At 42.0% G+C, this 12,963-nt stretch overlaps 2 protein-coding genes across 3 annotated transcripts in view; one reads left to right on the forward strand and one right to left on the reverse strand.

Moving 5' to 3' along the window:
* Positions 1–12,963, forward strand: part of Nfyc (nuclear transcription factor Y subunit gamma) — a 66,786-nt gene that overhangs the window by 28,821 nt on the left and 25,002 nt on the right. For both annotated transcript variants that reach the window (XM_041652395.1, XM_041652396.1), the window contains exon 2: positions 6,200–6,312. In XM_041652395.1, the coding sequence (XP_041508329.1) occupies positions 6,208–6,312 (105 nt within the window). In that variant the 5' untranslated portion in view covers positions 6,200–6,207. The remainder of the gene's footprint in view (positions 1–6,199; positions 6,313–12,963) is intronic.
* On the reverse strand, positions 2,641–3,097 carry LOC121448401 (60S ribosomal protein L30-like). Its single transcript, XM_041652397.1, has one exon. It carries the CDS (start codon positions 3,038–3,040, stop codon positions 2,693–2,695), a length of 348 nt encoding a protein of 115 aa, XP_041508331.1. The 5' UTR covers positions 3,041–3,097; the 3' UTR covers positions 2,641–2,692.

The following is a 12,963-nucleotide window of genomic DNA, read 5'->3' on the forward strand; positions in this document are numbered from 1 at the left end:
TAGCCCTTGGATGAGGAATTTGGCTTGGGATGGGGGCAGGGGCATGGCAAGGGCAGGAAGGGATCTTGCAGCAATGGTCACAACACACCTAGTGTTCTCTATGCCAGCAGAATCGTTCCTTTTGTGATTCCAACCACAAACAATTCTCTAGAATGTTGGAATGTGGGGCGGGTTCCGCTAACAGAAAGCTCTCAAGATAGTTTGGTGTGGGGTGGGCTCCGCCAACAAACAGTTCTCAATACAGCTGGGGTGTGGGGCTCTTTGCAAACATCCCCAGGACAAATGTGTATAGCTATATCCAACCCTAGAGTAGACACAGCCTAGGCTTTTGAACTCTACAGAATCAGTTGGGGAAAGTAAGGCTCCATTCATTTCTCTCTACTTTAAAGATTGATTGATTGATTGATTGATGCTGTATCTTCCCTGTAGCCAGAAGAGGGCACCAGATCTCATTATAGGTGGTTGCTGGGAATTGAACTCAAGACCTCTGGAAGAGCAGTCAGTGCTCTTAACCACTGAGCCATCTCTCCAGCCCCAGGGCTCCGTTCATTTTTGTAGCAGTGCCCATGTGATAGACTGCTAATAATTATGGCCTAATAGCATTTAGAAAATAAGCAGCAAGACTACTGACATTTTTGCCTAAATAGAAGATTATTTGCCTTATGAGCATAGATAAAGACTGTTGTCATAAAGGTGGTGATGGTGTACACCTTTAATCCTAGCACTCAGGAGGCAGAGACAGGTGGCTCTCTGAGTTTGAGGTCAACTTGGTCTACAGAGCGAGATAGTTCCAGGAGAGGCTCCAAAGCTACAGAGAAACCCTGTCTTGATAAACAAACAAACAAACAAACAAGTCACATACCTTCCTTTGGATTGATTGAGGTATCACATCCTTAGGTCATGAGGTCTATAGGATTTTACCACATAACCGTCTCTGACAGGTGTTCAAGTTGGAGGAGATTACTGGAGTGACTGCCCTTTGGACCCAAAGCCACAAGCTAGTTACTAGCATACTAACATGTCTATTTCTGCCTCTGTCAACTTCTTAGATTCTTAAATTGTATTTTGTGTATATGAGTGTTTGCCTGCTTGTATGCATGTGCCCCGTGTGCTTGCCGGGTGGCCAAGGTCTGAAGAGGGTGGATATCCTAGAATTGAAGTTACAGACAGTTGTGAACCACCACGTAGATGGTGTGGATTGAACCCAAGTCCAACAAGTGCTCTTTACCCTCTAAGCCATTTCTTCAGCCACCAAAGACAGGTCTCTTAAATTCATTTTCCTTCTGAAGTTGGCAGTTTATAATTGGTTAGAGAACTGAAGCCTTGAAATGATTTTTAGCCAATGTGATTGATAATGGCATATATCCTAAGTTCCATCTATATAAATATGAGCAGCAGGTTATTGGTAGAATTATTTGTTTAGAAGTTCTTAGTTTTCAAATTCATTTTACTTTGGATTGTAATTAGACGTTGTTTTATGTAGCATGTACAGATTAGCTTCAGTCTCACCTCTTTCCTTCCTCATCTGTTTCTCCAGATTAACATTTTTTTCTCTTCATTGTGCTGTTCCTCTTCCTGTTTTAAATATAACACTCCGATTTTGGCTGGTTTATACAAAGAAATTGGAGTTAATGACTTCATTGAATATTAAGCAGAACTGGAACTAAAAGTGCTTGTAACAGTGACAAAGGAAGACATGGTCATAATGAGAATAAAAAGATGTGAAGGGCTCAGCGGTTAGAGCACTTGCCTAGTATGCAGAGGCTTGAGTTCCAGTTCTAATACATGGGGTGGGAGTTGAACACAGATGTAATCTTAGCACTTAGGAAACTGAAGCATGGATGTTGAGGCAAGCAGTGAATTCTGCATAGTTCCTTGGAGACCAGCCACAGTAACATAATGATACCCTCTCTTAATATCCAGAGTGCCACAGTGCTGTAAGAATAACCAGTGTCCAAAAAGGAACAAGGATGGGACTTTCCTACTTTCTTAAGGTTAATTAATTGATGAGAGAGGGGGTGGGGTGGGGTCAACACTGGGCTGTAGTGATGGTTCAGTGGTTAAGAGAACTTGTTACTCTTTCAGAGGACTTGTTCCATTCCTAGCACTCACCTGGCAAACCACAACTGCTTTTAACTCCAGTTCCAGGGGATCAGTGCCCTCTTCTGGCTGCTGAGAGCACTGCATATTTAGAGCACACATATTGGAGGTGGAATGAAACCAGTAAATGAGTACGTGTGTGATATTACCAACACGTGATTGCTTTCCAGACAGTAAAGGCTTAAAATTTATTTACATTTAACACGAACATTGTTTTAGTTAAAACATGATGGCTATAGGGTTGGTCAGTCTTTTAAGTAAACATTGGTCAAGAATTGGCCCTTTTTTTTGTTTTTGTTTTTGTTTTTTGTTTTTCGAGACGGGGTTTCTCTGTGGCTTTGGAGCCTGTCCTGGAACCAGCTCTTGTAGACCAGGCTGGTTTCAAACTCACAGAGTTCCGCCTGCCTCTGTCTCCCGAGTTCTGGGATTAAAGGCGTGCGCCACCATCACCCAGCTAGAATTGGCTTTTTTTTGGTTCTTGTTTTTAGATCTTACTGTACAGCCCAAGTTGATCTCAAGCTCTTGTTTGTTAATTTTTTTTTGTTTTGTTTTTTAAAGGAGCTCTGGTAAAGTTTTATTAAAGGAAAACTTTTTAGTTTTCACCAGTCTGTTCTGGCATGCTTCTAATAATGTCAGAATCACCTGGGTCAATGATGGCCAGTGTGCATACTCTGTAGTATTTTCCACACGCTGTGCCCAACTCAATGTTATTGCCACTGTAGTGATAGACACCAGTTTTAGCCAACATGGCATAGTATTCTATTTCAGATTTCCTCAAGGCGGGGCAGTTATTGGCGAGGATCACCAATTTCGCTTTGCCCTGTCTGATCATCTTCAGAGTCTGTTTGTATCCCAGCATGTACTTCCCACTTTTCATAACAAGCTGGAGCCGAGAGTTGATCGACTCCAGAGACTTTTTCGTCTTCTTTGCTGCCACCATCTTCCTGCCTTAGGTGCGGGACGGCCCCCAACCAAGACCAGCCGCCAAGATGGCTGGGGAGCAAGAAAGGCTTGTTTGTTAATTTTAATCTGAAACAATCCTTTGCCTCTGCCTCCCAAGTGGTGAGATTATGCCCCATGGCAGGCAATAATTAGTCTTGGAGGGAATTTCCTGTGTTTTATGTTTTCCTTGAATAGTTCTATTGTGACATTAGAGATATTTTTTGTTTATTGAGACAGGGCCTGTGTGGTCCAGACTGGTATTGATCTTAAACTCTTGCCTCCACCTCCCAAGTGGATGGAGAATGAAGTACATGCCAAGGAATAGAGAATTAAAACCTAAAAGGTACAGTTTTAGAAGAAGCTATGTCAAATATTTCAATAAAGCTTACATTTCTTTAATTTTACTTTATAATTTGGATTCTTTTTGAGACAGGGTTTCTCTGTGTAGCTCTGGCTGTCCAGGAACTCATTCTGTAGACCAGGCTGGCCTCCGATTCACAGAGATCTTCCTGCCTCTGCCTTTCAAGTGCTGGAATTAAATATGCATTCCATCATGCCTAGCTAAAATTTATTTGAAATTACATTTGTTTGCTTTTGTATATGTGGGGGGCTCATATGCATGTGTGTGGAGGTCAAGGAGTTGATTGTCCCTTTTACTATGTGGGCTCCGCTGATCAACTTCAGCCTCACAGCAAGTTCCTCAGTCTGTTGAACAGTCTTGTCACCCAAGCCTTAAGTTTCTTTGTATCTTTTCTTACTTATTGGAACTCAGAATAGCCTCCAATTTGCAGTGATCCTCCTACCAGTAGACTCTTGTTCTGGATTACAGGTGTGCAGCACAACACTTATTTTCCTTATGTTGATTTTGGTTTTTTGAGAGAGGGTTTTTCTGACTGTCCTGGAACTCACTGTGTAGTTCAGGCTGGCCTCAAACTTGGAGATCTACCTGCCTCTCCCTTGCAACAAGTGCTGAGATAAAAGGCTTATACCACCACTGCCTGATTTATTTTGATTTTTGAGGCAGAGTCTTGCTCTGTAGCCAGGTATCCTGGCTTTATTTCTTACGTTTTATGAGGCTGGTGTTTGGCTGCCTCTGCTTCACAAGTGCTGGGGTTAAAGATTTGTGTTGAAGGGAGCTGTGGGCTGCGTTCCTGCCACCCAGCTCCCAGCCGCCTGGCTATCTTATGCCCCAAAATAACAACACACAAATTGTATTCTTTTAAACACTGCTTGGCCCATTAGCTCTAGCCCTTACTGGCTAATTCTCATATCCCGATCAACCCATCTCTAATAATCTGTGTAGCACCAGTCTTACCGGGAAAGATTCAGCATGTCTGACATGGCGGCTTGCTTCATCATGTCTGCCCCAGAGAGGAGAGCTATTGAGTCTGAGCTTACTTCCTCTTCCTCCCAGCATTCTGTTCTGTTTACTCCACCCACCTAAAGGCTGGCCTATCAAATGGGCCAAGGCAGTTTCTTTATTAGCCAATGACCTTCCTCCATTATTTCCCCATCATGCACCACACCACCCAGACATTGAATTCAGGTTTTGCATCTTAAGGCAAACACTTTTACCTGCTGAATCATCTTACCAGCCTGAGAAAACCCTTTTTTCCTGAGATTATGTATAACTACTTCTTTTGGCTGTGCAGGCGATCCTAGTAAGTCTCTTTCAGGGTCAAGCTACCCAGGCTGCCCTTTTGCCTAGCGAGGCCATACTGAGTGATTCTTTTGGCCATCATGGTAGTCACCATACCATGTGCTAGTTGCTGTGAGGGAACCAGAGATGACTCATATTTAGGTCAGATTCAAGGGAATACTAGGTGAGGCTAGTTAGAGAAGTCTTTGGGGAGATGTTGAGTTGAGCACTAGAGAAATAACATTTTCATGATGGACTTTAAGTCTTCCTTCTTTAGCTTTGGAAAGGAAACCATTCATAAAATTAGTTAATTTAAAATCAGATAAATTAATAGATACTGGGAGTTGAAAATACTTTCAGCAACAGATTGACTACTTCAGCTCATTAAACAGGAAGTTTTATTCAAGAACTTATAAAGTAATTAATGAACATGAATAATAAATTGAATATCAATAATGAATTAAATCTGAGAAATTCTATACTGCATTTTTGATAAGAGTGATGTAAATTAATGTGCTTGGTCTAAAGACAGTTTTATCTTTGTCAGCATTATATAAATGGCTTTATTCAGTGGTAGATAATGACTTAACATAGAAAGAAAAGAATCCTGAAGCTCCTGATTTCCTCAACCTCCTACATGGTCTCACTGTGTAGCCCAGGCTGGCCTCAAAATCGCCCATTCTCCTGCTTCTATCTCCCAGGTGCTGCTATTAGGAATAATTCTTCTAATTTAAATATGTGTTTCATCATTCAGATGATGATGCATGTTTTCCCATGGTATATAAAGATTATAAATGAGCTAATTCTGTAGCAAGATCAATTCAGTTGCCACTTATGTGTTAATTACTACAGTAAGTAACTCAGGTTGCTCCCCCTTCCACCCCCTTTTTTTTTGAGAATTTAAACTAATTTCAGCAGAATTAGTTTGTATTTATACTTAGGCTGTGTTACTTTAATAATTTTGTTTTTTATGAACTATATTGCTTGAGATATAGAGATTTTTAAAAACACATTGTTTTTGTAAGTCTTTCAAGGCAGTATAGTATTATTACAGTGATGACTGCTGCGGGAATGTTTCATTTTCCCTACTGTATCATTAAGCATTGGACAAGTAGAGGTTCTACCCTTCCTCTCTTCATTCTGATTTTAACCTTCCACTTCTTTCACCAATCTTTTTTTTTATACTCCCAACAATCTGTGTGTGTTTGTGTGTGTGTGTGTGTGTGTGTGTGCGCGCGCGTGCGTGCGTGTGTGTGTGTGTGTGCGCGCATGTGCGCGCTGTAGCACCCATTGTGGACGTCAAAGCACAACTTGAAGGTGTTACTTTCCTTTTCTCATGTGGGTACCCACTGAGCCATCTCACTCACCACTTTTCTTTCTTGCTTGCAGTAAACGTATACTTTAACATACGGAAACAGTTAAACCAGTGAGAACACCCAAAGAAAGATAACAACTAACCTGGGGAGCAAGTATGACTTTATTAGTTCTAATCTGTTTCTTGTCTGTGTGTGTTTTCAGTTTTGAAAATGTCCACAGAAGGAGGGTTTGGCGGTACCAGCAGCAGTGATGCCCAGCAAAGCCTCCAGTCCTTCTGGCCCAGAGTCATGGAAGAAATCCGGAACTTAACAGTGGTAAGGAAGAGCAATGAGCTCCAAAGTAGACAGCAGAAACAAGTCACAAACACTTCCATTTTCAAATGTGCTCACAAAGGCACAGGGCTTTCCTGACCTATATGTTGGGAAAGGAAAGTAGACCTCCCCTTGGAGTGGCAATGCCAGGGTGTTGTTTGTGACTAAGTGACTGTTTGATACTTTACTTGGAGGCAGGCTGATGAAACTGACGCTTTAGGAAGTACAGAGAAACAAAGGTTGCTCTTCCTGTACTAGTTAGCCGGTTTCTTTAGCTTAATTCATTGGCTGTACCATCTTTCTGTAATTGGATGAGAACTGCTAGTGGCTTATCCAGGAGATGTGCTGCAAGCCAGCACTCTTTCCAGGTGTTAAATACTTAAGCCAGGTGGTGGTAGCATACGCCTTTAATCCCAGTACTCCAGAGGCAGAGGCAGGTGGATCTCTGTGAGTTTGAGGCCAGCACGGTCTACAGAGCGAGTTCCAGGACTGGCTCCATAGCTACTGAGAAACCCTGTCTCAAAAAACCAAAAGAAAAAAAACAAGAAAGGGAAAAAAGATGAATTTAGTTCGGGCCAGGCTTTCTCAGTGGCAGCATTGTCACACCTCTGTTCTCAGGGGCTGTTCAGTGGATTGCAGGCTGTTTAGCAGCATCCTGGCCTCTACTCACTGTCAGGAACACTCTTCTTCCCCTACATGTGACAATAACAACAACAACAACAACCTTCATAGTCATGTCCCTTTAAACTAAAATCATCTCCTGTTGATACGGTGAACTTAGAAAAGTCACAATGCAACCCCAACTTTGAGAAGCTTACGGTCTTCTATTTACAACTAGAGTAATTAGTCAATAGATACTTACTTAATATTTGTGGACACAGTCACAGTGGTGAGTCCAGAAGCAGTAAATAGGGATGTGCTGAGGGAGCCCCGAAAGGCAGTGTAGTACCTTCTTCTGTGTGGGTGAGCTAGAGAAGACTTTAAATGACACCATATAGAGATGCTGAGATGGCTCAGGAGGTAAAGTACTTGCTACTAACCTGATGAATTGAGCCTTAATAAAACTTAGTAAGAAACAAAAAAGAAAAAAGAATAGTATGTTTGTTTTTATTGAGTCTTGAAAGGTGAGTGAACATTAGCCACATGCATGAGGTGGGAAAATAGTTCTATCCTAGGCAGAGAAAAGTGGATGTGCAAAGGCTTTGTCCCAGAGGAAAGGACCTTGTGTTAGAGGAATAGCAACAAAGAAGTTCAGTATAGTAAAGGTTGGGGGTAGGAATGTAGTGTGTGGTTCAGGAGAAAGGCAGGATAAAATAGAAGGGAGTTTTAGATGATTGAGCCTTCCTGAGTCTTTTTTGGGTGGCCTGTGTACAGAATGGATTTCTAGTGAGAAGATCTGTTACTGTTCAGTATTCTCAAGTGTTGGTTGATAGAGAACAGGGGGGATCGCAGTGAAATCACAAAGTCAGAAGCAAGGTGTTTTGCACAGATTTTTGGAAGATAATGTTTTGTTGTTTTTCAAGATGGGTTCACTGTAGCCCTGCCTATCCTGGAGCTCACTCTGTAGACCCGGTTAGCTTCGAACTCACAGAGATCCGCCTGCCTCTGCCTCCTAACACTGGGGTTAAAGGCGTGCGCCTCCACCGCCCAGCTAGTCAGGGTTTTCTGAAAGAACATGCACTCAAACACAGTTGGCTCACCAACAATGAGTGTCTTACGCTGGAGAAGCCAAGAATCTGGCAGATGCTCAACTGGGCCCAATCTGGTGCTGAAGGCCAAGAGGATTCTTAAAGGGCTCCTGATCTCCAGTCTTTGTTGGAATCCTCAAGAAATTGGTTCTGATACTAGCAAAGGAATGCTATAGCAAGACATGTGAACTTGCCATTGACAGTGAGGGCAAGCAGACAAAAAGCAAAGGGCTCTTCTTATCCTTTTATGTAGACTGCCACCAGGTGCTACCCAGATTTAGGGTGTGTCTTCCCACTTCAGATAATCTGATCAAGAAAATTTTTCACAGGAGTGCTCCAGCAGTTGGTGTTTTAGTTGATTTCAGCTACAGTAAAGTTGGCTTTTTGTTGTTGTTGTTGTTTTGTTTTTGTCTTTGTTTTTTTTTGTTTGTTTGTTTGTTTTGTTTTGTTTTTTGAGACAGGGTTTCTTTATAGCTTTGGAGCCTGCCCTGGAACTAGCTCTTATAGCCCAGGCTGGCCTTGAACTCACAGAGACCTGCCTCTGCCTCCCAAGTGCTGGGATTAAAGGTGTGTGCCACCACCACCCAGCTATCAGCTACAGTAAAGGTGACAGCCAAGATTAGCCATCATATAATTTAATGGTCATGTTTATTTGATTGTATGTGCTTGTTTGGGTGAAGCTGGTGCGGTAAGTAGCCTTCTGGTTCAAGTTTTGTAGGTAAAGAGAAAGAATTGTAAGAAGTGCTGTTCTTCATTGACTTAAAACTAAAATTTTCCATGTATCTCTGAAAGATTCCTTAGACTTCTGTTGTAACATCTGCTTGGAAAGTGACTGACATATAAGAGCAACATAATGGGGAGCTGGAGAGATGACTCAGGTTAAGAGCACTAGCTGCTCTTACAGAGGTCCTGAGTTCAATTCCCAGCAACCAAATGGTTACTCACGCCACCCATTATGAGATCTGGTGCCCTCTTCTGGCATGCAGGCGTACATGGAGACAGAACACTGTGTACATAATAAACAAACAACAACAACAACAAAAAAGCTGCATAATGAATGACTGGATGAATCAGACTTCACTTTAGACTTAGTGCAGAGCAGTACCAGTTCCAAGTGTTCATGATAGAGTGGGGTTGGGGGTGTTGTTCTGAGAGTTCAGGCCTGTAGCACATGAAGGCCTCCGCTTCTCTGACTATACCTTTGCCTGTGCAGCATTTTAGCACTTAATTTGGGTCTTTCCAGAAATCTGTGGTGCTTACAATTAGAGTTTTGAGGAAAGGGAGTTGACCAGATCGTGCTGTATATCGCTGGCCAATCTAGAATCACCCTGTGTTGACCAGGCTGGCCTTGAATATGCAGAGATCCTCCTGTGTCTACCTCTCATGGGGTGGAGTTACAGAAGTGTACCACCACACCCAGATTGATAATAGACTTTCCCAGATATATCAGATCATCTTAGGTGATACTTAAAATATTGAGCAGATTTTTTCTTTTCTATTTTTTTCTTGAGCAAATTTTTAAAAAATCCATTATGCTTAAATTATCCAAATATAAGTAAAACAAGAATATTTGTAAAAGTGATATTGTCTGACTTGGGGCTGAGGTTGTTCCGAAGCAAGTAATTAAACTTTGACAGGAGGTAATTTTCATGATGTACTGAGCATACCTGTTCTCAGTTGTTTTAGTCTGAATTAGGTAATAGCAATTTATCCTTCATCTCAACTTGACCATACTGCTCCCACACTCTTAAAAGTTCTGTAATTGTCCATGAATCCAAGTGTTCAGCATTGGTTATAAATCCTAACGCTAATCATGCCCCTCGGTGATTACATAAAACTTTATATATGCCTGTTTACTGAGGCTCTAAGGAGAGTCAGTGATAGATGTTTTTTACACTTGTAAGTAGTAACAGGGATCTCATTGAGGATCCAAATTTCCCTCCCCACTCTGTCTCACTCATTGGGGCAGGAGGATGGGGCTGGGGATTGTCCTTGCAGCGTCCCAAACAGCAGAATTACAAGCATTCTGCACCATGTGATGTCACAGTAGACATCTTGGCATTGAGTTTTATAATTGTCAGGACCTCTTTGAGAGTGGGGACGAGAAAGCTGATTAGTCTTTGGGAGTAGTGGTTTGGGTAGCTGTGGATGGGGCAAAATGGTGAGAGGATCCTGAATCTTGAGAAATCTAATTTTCCCTCGGCTTACTTTATGTCCAGTTCAGTGTTCACATAGCTGTAATTAGTAGTTAAGTCATTTTCCTTTCATTTACAACTTCATCTTTTTATACTGTAACACTTCTAGGCAGGACAATGACATTCCTAACACTATAGTCAAATCAGGTAACCAAGCAAGAACATTTAAGGTTGATGGACTGGTAAAAGACAGGTCCTGGGGTCTGAAGAGATGGCTCAGTGTTTAAGAGTACTGGTGGCTGTTCCTCCTGAGGACCTGGATTCAGTTCCCAGCATCCACATGGTGGCTCACAACCATCTGTAACTTTAGTCTCTTTTGGTCGCTATGGGCAACAAGCACTCATATATTCTATAGACATACATGTAGGCAAAGTACTCATATACGTAAAATGAATAAAAAAAATATTTTAAACAGGTCCTGGGCCTGGCAAGATGGCTTCCTTTAACCCCAGCATTTGGGAAGCAGAAGCAGGTGAATCTCTTGAGTTCAAGGCCAGGCTGGTCTACATAGCAGTTTCAGACCAGCTAGAGCCACATAGTGAGAGCCTGTTTGAATAACAATCCGGAAAACAGGCCATGTGTTATGAGCTCTTCCTATAGATCTGTGCTTTGCAAACTTAATGTCTGTGAGAGCCCTAGGAGGGAAACCAGCTGAAAATTAATTCTGATTTATTAGTCTGAAGTGAATCCTGAGACTGTTTCCTTCGCATTCTTAGGTAATGCCATTACTAGTCTAAGGATAGCATTTGAGTAACAAGGCCTAGTTAAGAGAGTGGCCCTTAACCCTAACTCTCGATGATAGCTATGAAGGGAGTTTTCAAAAAACTTATGCCAGGATTCTACCCTTGGAGTTCTGTTGTGGTCAGTCTGCAACAGAGCACAGCCAACTTGATTTTCAAAAGCTTCCCTCAGGCAATTCCAAAATGAAGCCAACCATGAAAATTAATACTTTAAGAAGGATGAAGAATCTTGACATTCTAGATCTCTCAATGGCTGAGTAGAAGAGGTTTCTGTTACCTAAAACTCTGGATTCTCTCTGTAGTACAGCTTAAAAACTCACTGACTTTTCTTTGGCTTTCAACTGAGTAATTTCAGGTCTCTTGAAACTTGGCACTTTAACATGGCAGTAATTTAAATACAGTGCTCACACCGTAGTGAGGAGCATGAGAATGTGCAGAGAGAGTCTATTCTACAATTTACTGAGCCAGTCCCTGAAAAGTCAAGGAAGAGTTTGGGTGTTAGTCCTTCCTCTTGGCTCAACTGGAAGAGGTTCAGTGCTGTTCACTCTCACAAGGCTGCCAATGACATGAAAGCCAGGGTGGGGCTTCAGTAAGGTCTTGGTAGAGAGATCCCCTTTCCTGCAAACTTAACCTTGGACTCTTAAGTGTGTCTTTCTAGCTGGGATGGGATTATAGAAGATGAGGTTGTTGTCTGGAAGACCTCACCCTCATAATCCCCATGTGACTTAGTTAGGGTTTCTATTACTGTGAAGAGACACCATGAACATGACAACTCTTATAAAGGAACCATTTAAGGTGGGGGTTCACTCACAGTTTCAGAGATTCAATCCATTATCATGATAGGGAGCATGGCAGTGTGCAGACAGACATGATGGAGGAGTAGCTGAGAGCCCTACATCTTGCAGACAACAGGAAGTAAACTGTGACACCGGGCAGTATTCTGAACTTAGTTAACCTCAAAGCTCATCCCCACAGTGACACACATCCTTAAACAAGGCCATATTTACTCCAACAAAACCACACCTCCTAATTGTGGCACTCCCTATGAGATTATGGGGGCTGGTTACATTTAAACCACCACACCATGTTATGATCCATTTTTCACATACTGCCTCTTTAAAATTTTTTTAAGATTTGTTTTGTTTTATGTATATGAGTGTTTTTATTTTGCCTATGTGTATGTGTACTATATATGTGTCTGGTACCTACGGGTGTCAGAAGAAGGTTTCAGGTCTCCTGGAACTGGAGTTACAGATGCTTGTGAGCTGTCATGTTCTGGGAGCCAAACCTGAATATTCTGCAAGAGCAGCAAGTGCTCTTAACCACTGAGCCATCTTTCCAGCTCCCACATACTGCCTCTTTAGAGAGTTCAAGGCTTGGGGGATCATGAGATCTTCCAAAATAAAAAGGTTGGATAGGATAGCTTTAGGGAATTTGACACCTTCTTCTATCCTCTGTAGACGTTCATACACATGTGATGTAACACATAACATATACAGATACACGAGTACATACAAAAGAAATCTTACATTCTTTTACAGCTGGGTGGTGGTGGTGACGTATACCTTTAATTCCAGCACTCGGGAGGCAGAGGCAGGCGGATCTCTGAGTTGGAGGCCAGCTTGGTCTATAGAGAGAGTTCCAGGATAGGCTCTAAAGCTACAGAGAAATCCTGTCTCGAAAAACCATACCAAACAAACAAATAAACAAAATAAAAAACCCCAAAAAACAACTTCATACATGTATACAATGCATCTTGAACATATCCACCTCAGATCCCCCCTCTAGACCTTCCTAAATGTTACTCTGCCACCTTCATGCACTTTTTTTTTTTCGAGACAGGGTTAAAAAAGAAATTAACTGTTTCCAATTAGTTCTATTTGCATGGGCATGTATATGAAGTCGTTCTTGGGAACTTGGGAAATGACTCTTCTTCCTGCAGCAGCCCTCAGTTAGGGGTGCAGCCTCATGAGCCCCTCTCATCCGTGGTGGAGTATTGACTGGCTTGATCTTAAAGGTTTTGTATAGTAA

Source organism: Microtus oregoni, unplaced genomic scaffold, assembly GCF_018167655.1.
Source record: "Microtus oregoni isolate MIOR12 unplaced genomic scaffold, Mior012 000005F_ref0000423, whole genome shotgun sequence".
In the NCBI taxonomy this organism is placed as follows: Eukaryota; Metazoa; Chordata; class Mammalia; order Rodentia; family Cricetidae; genus Microtus; species Microtus oregoni.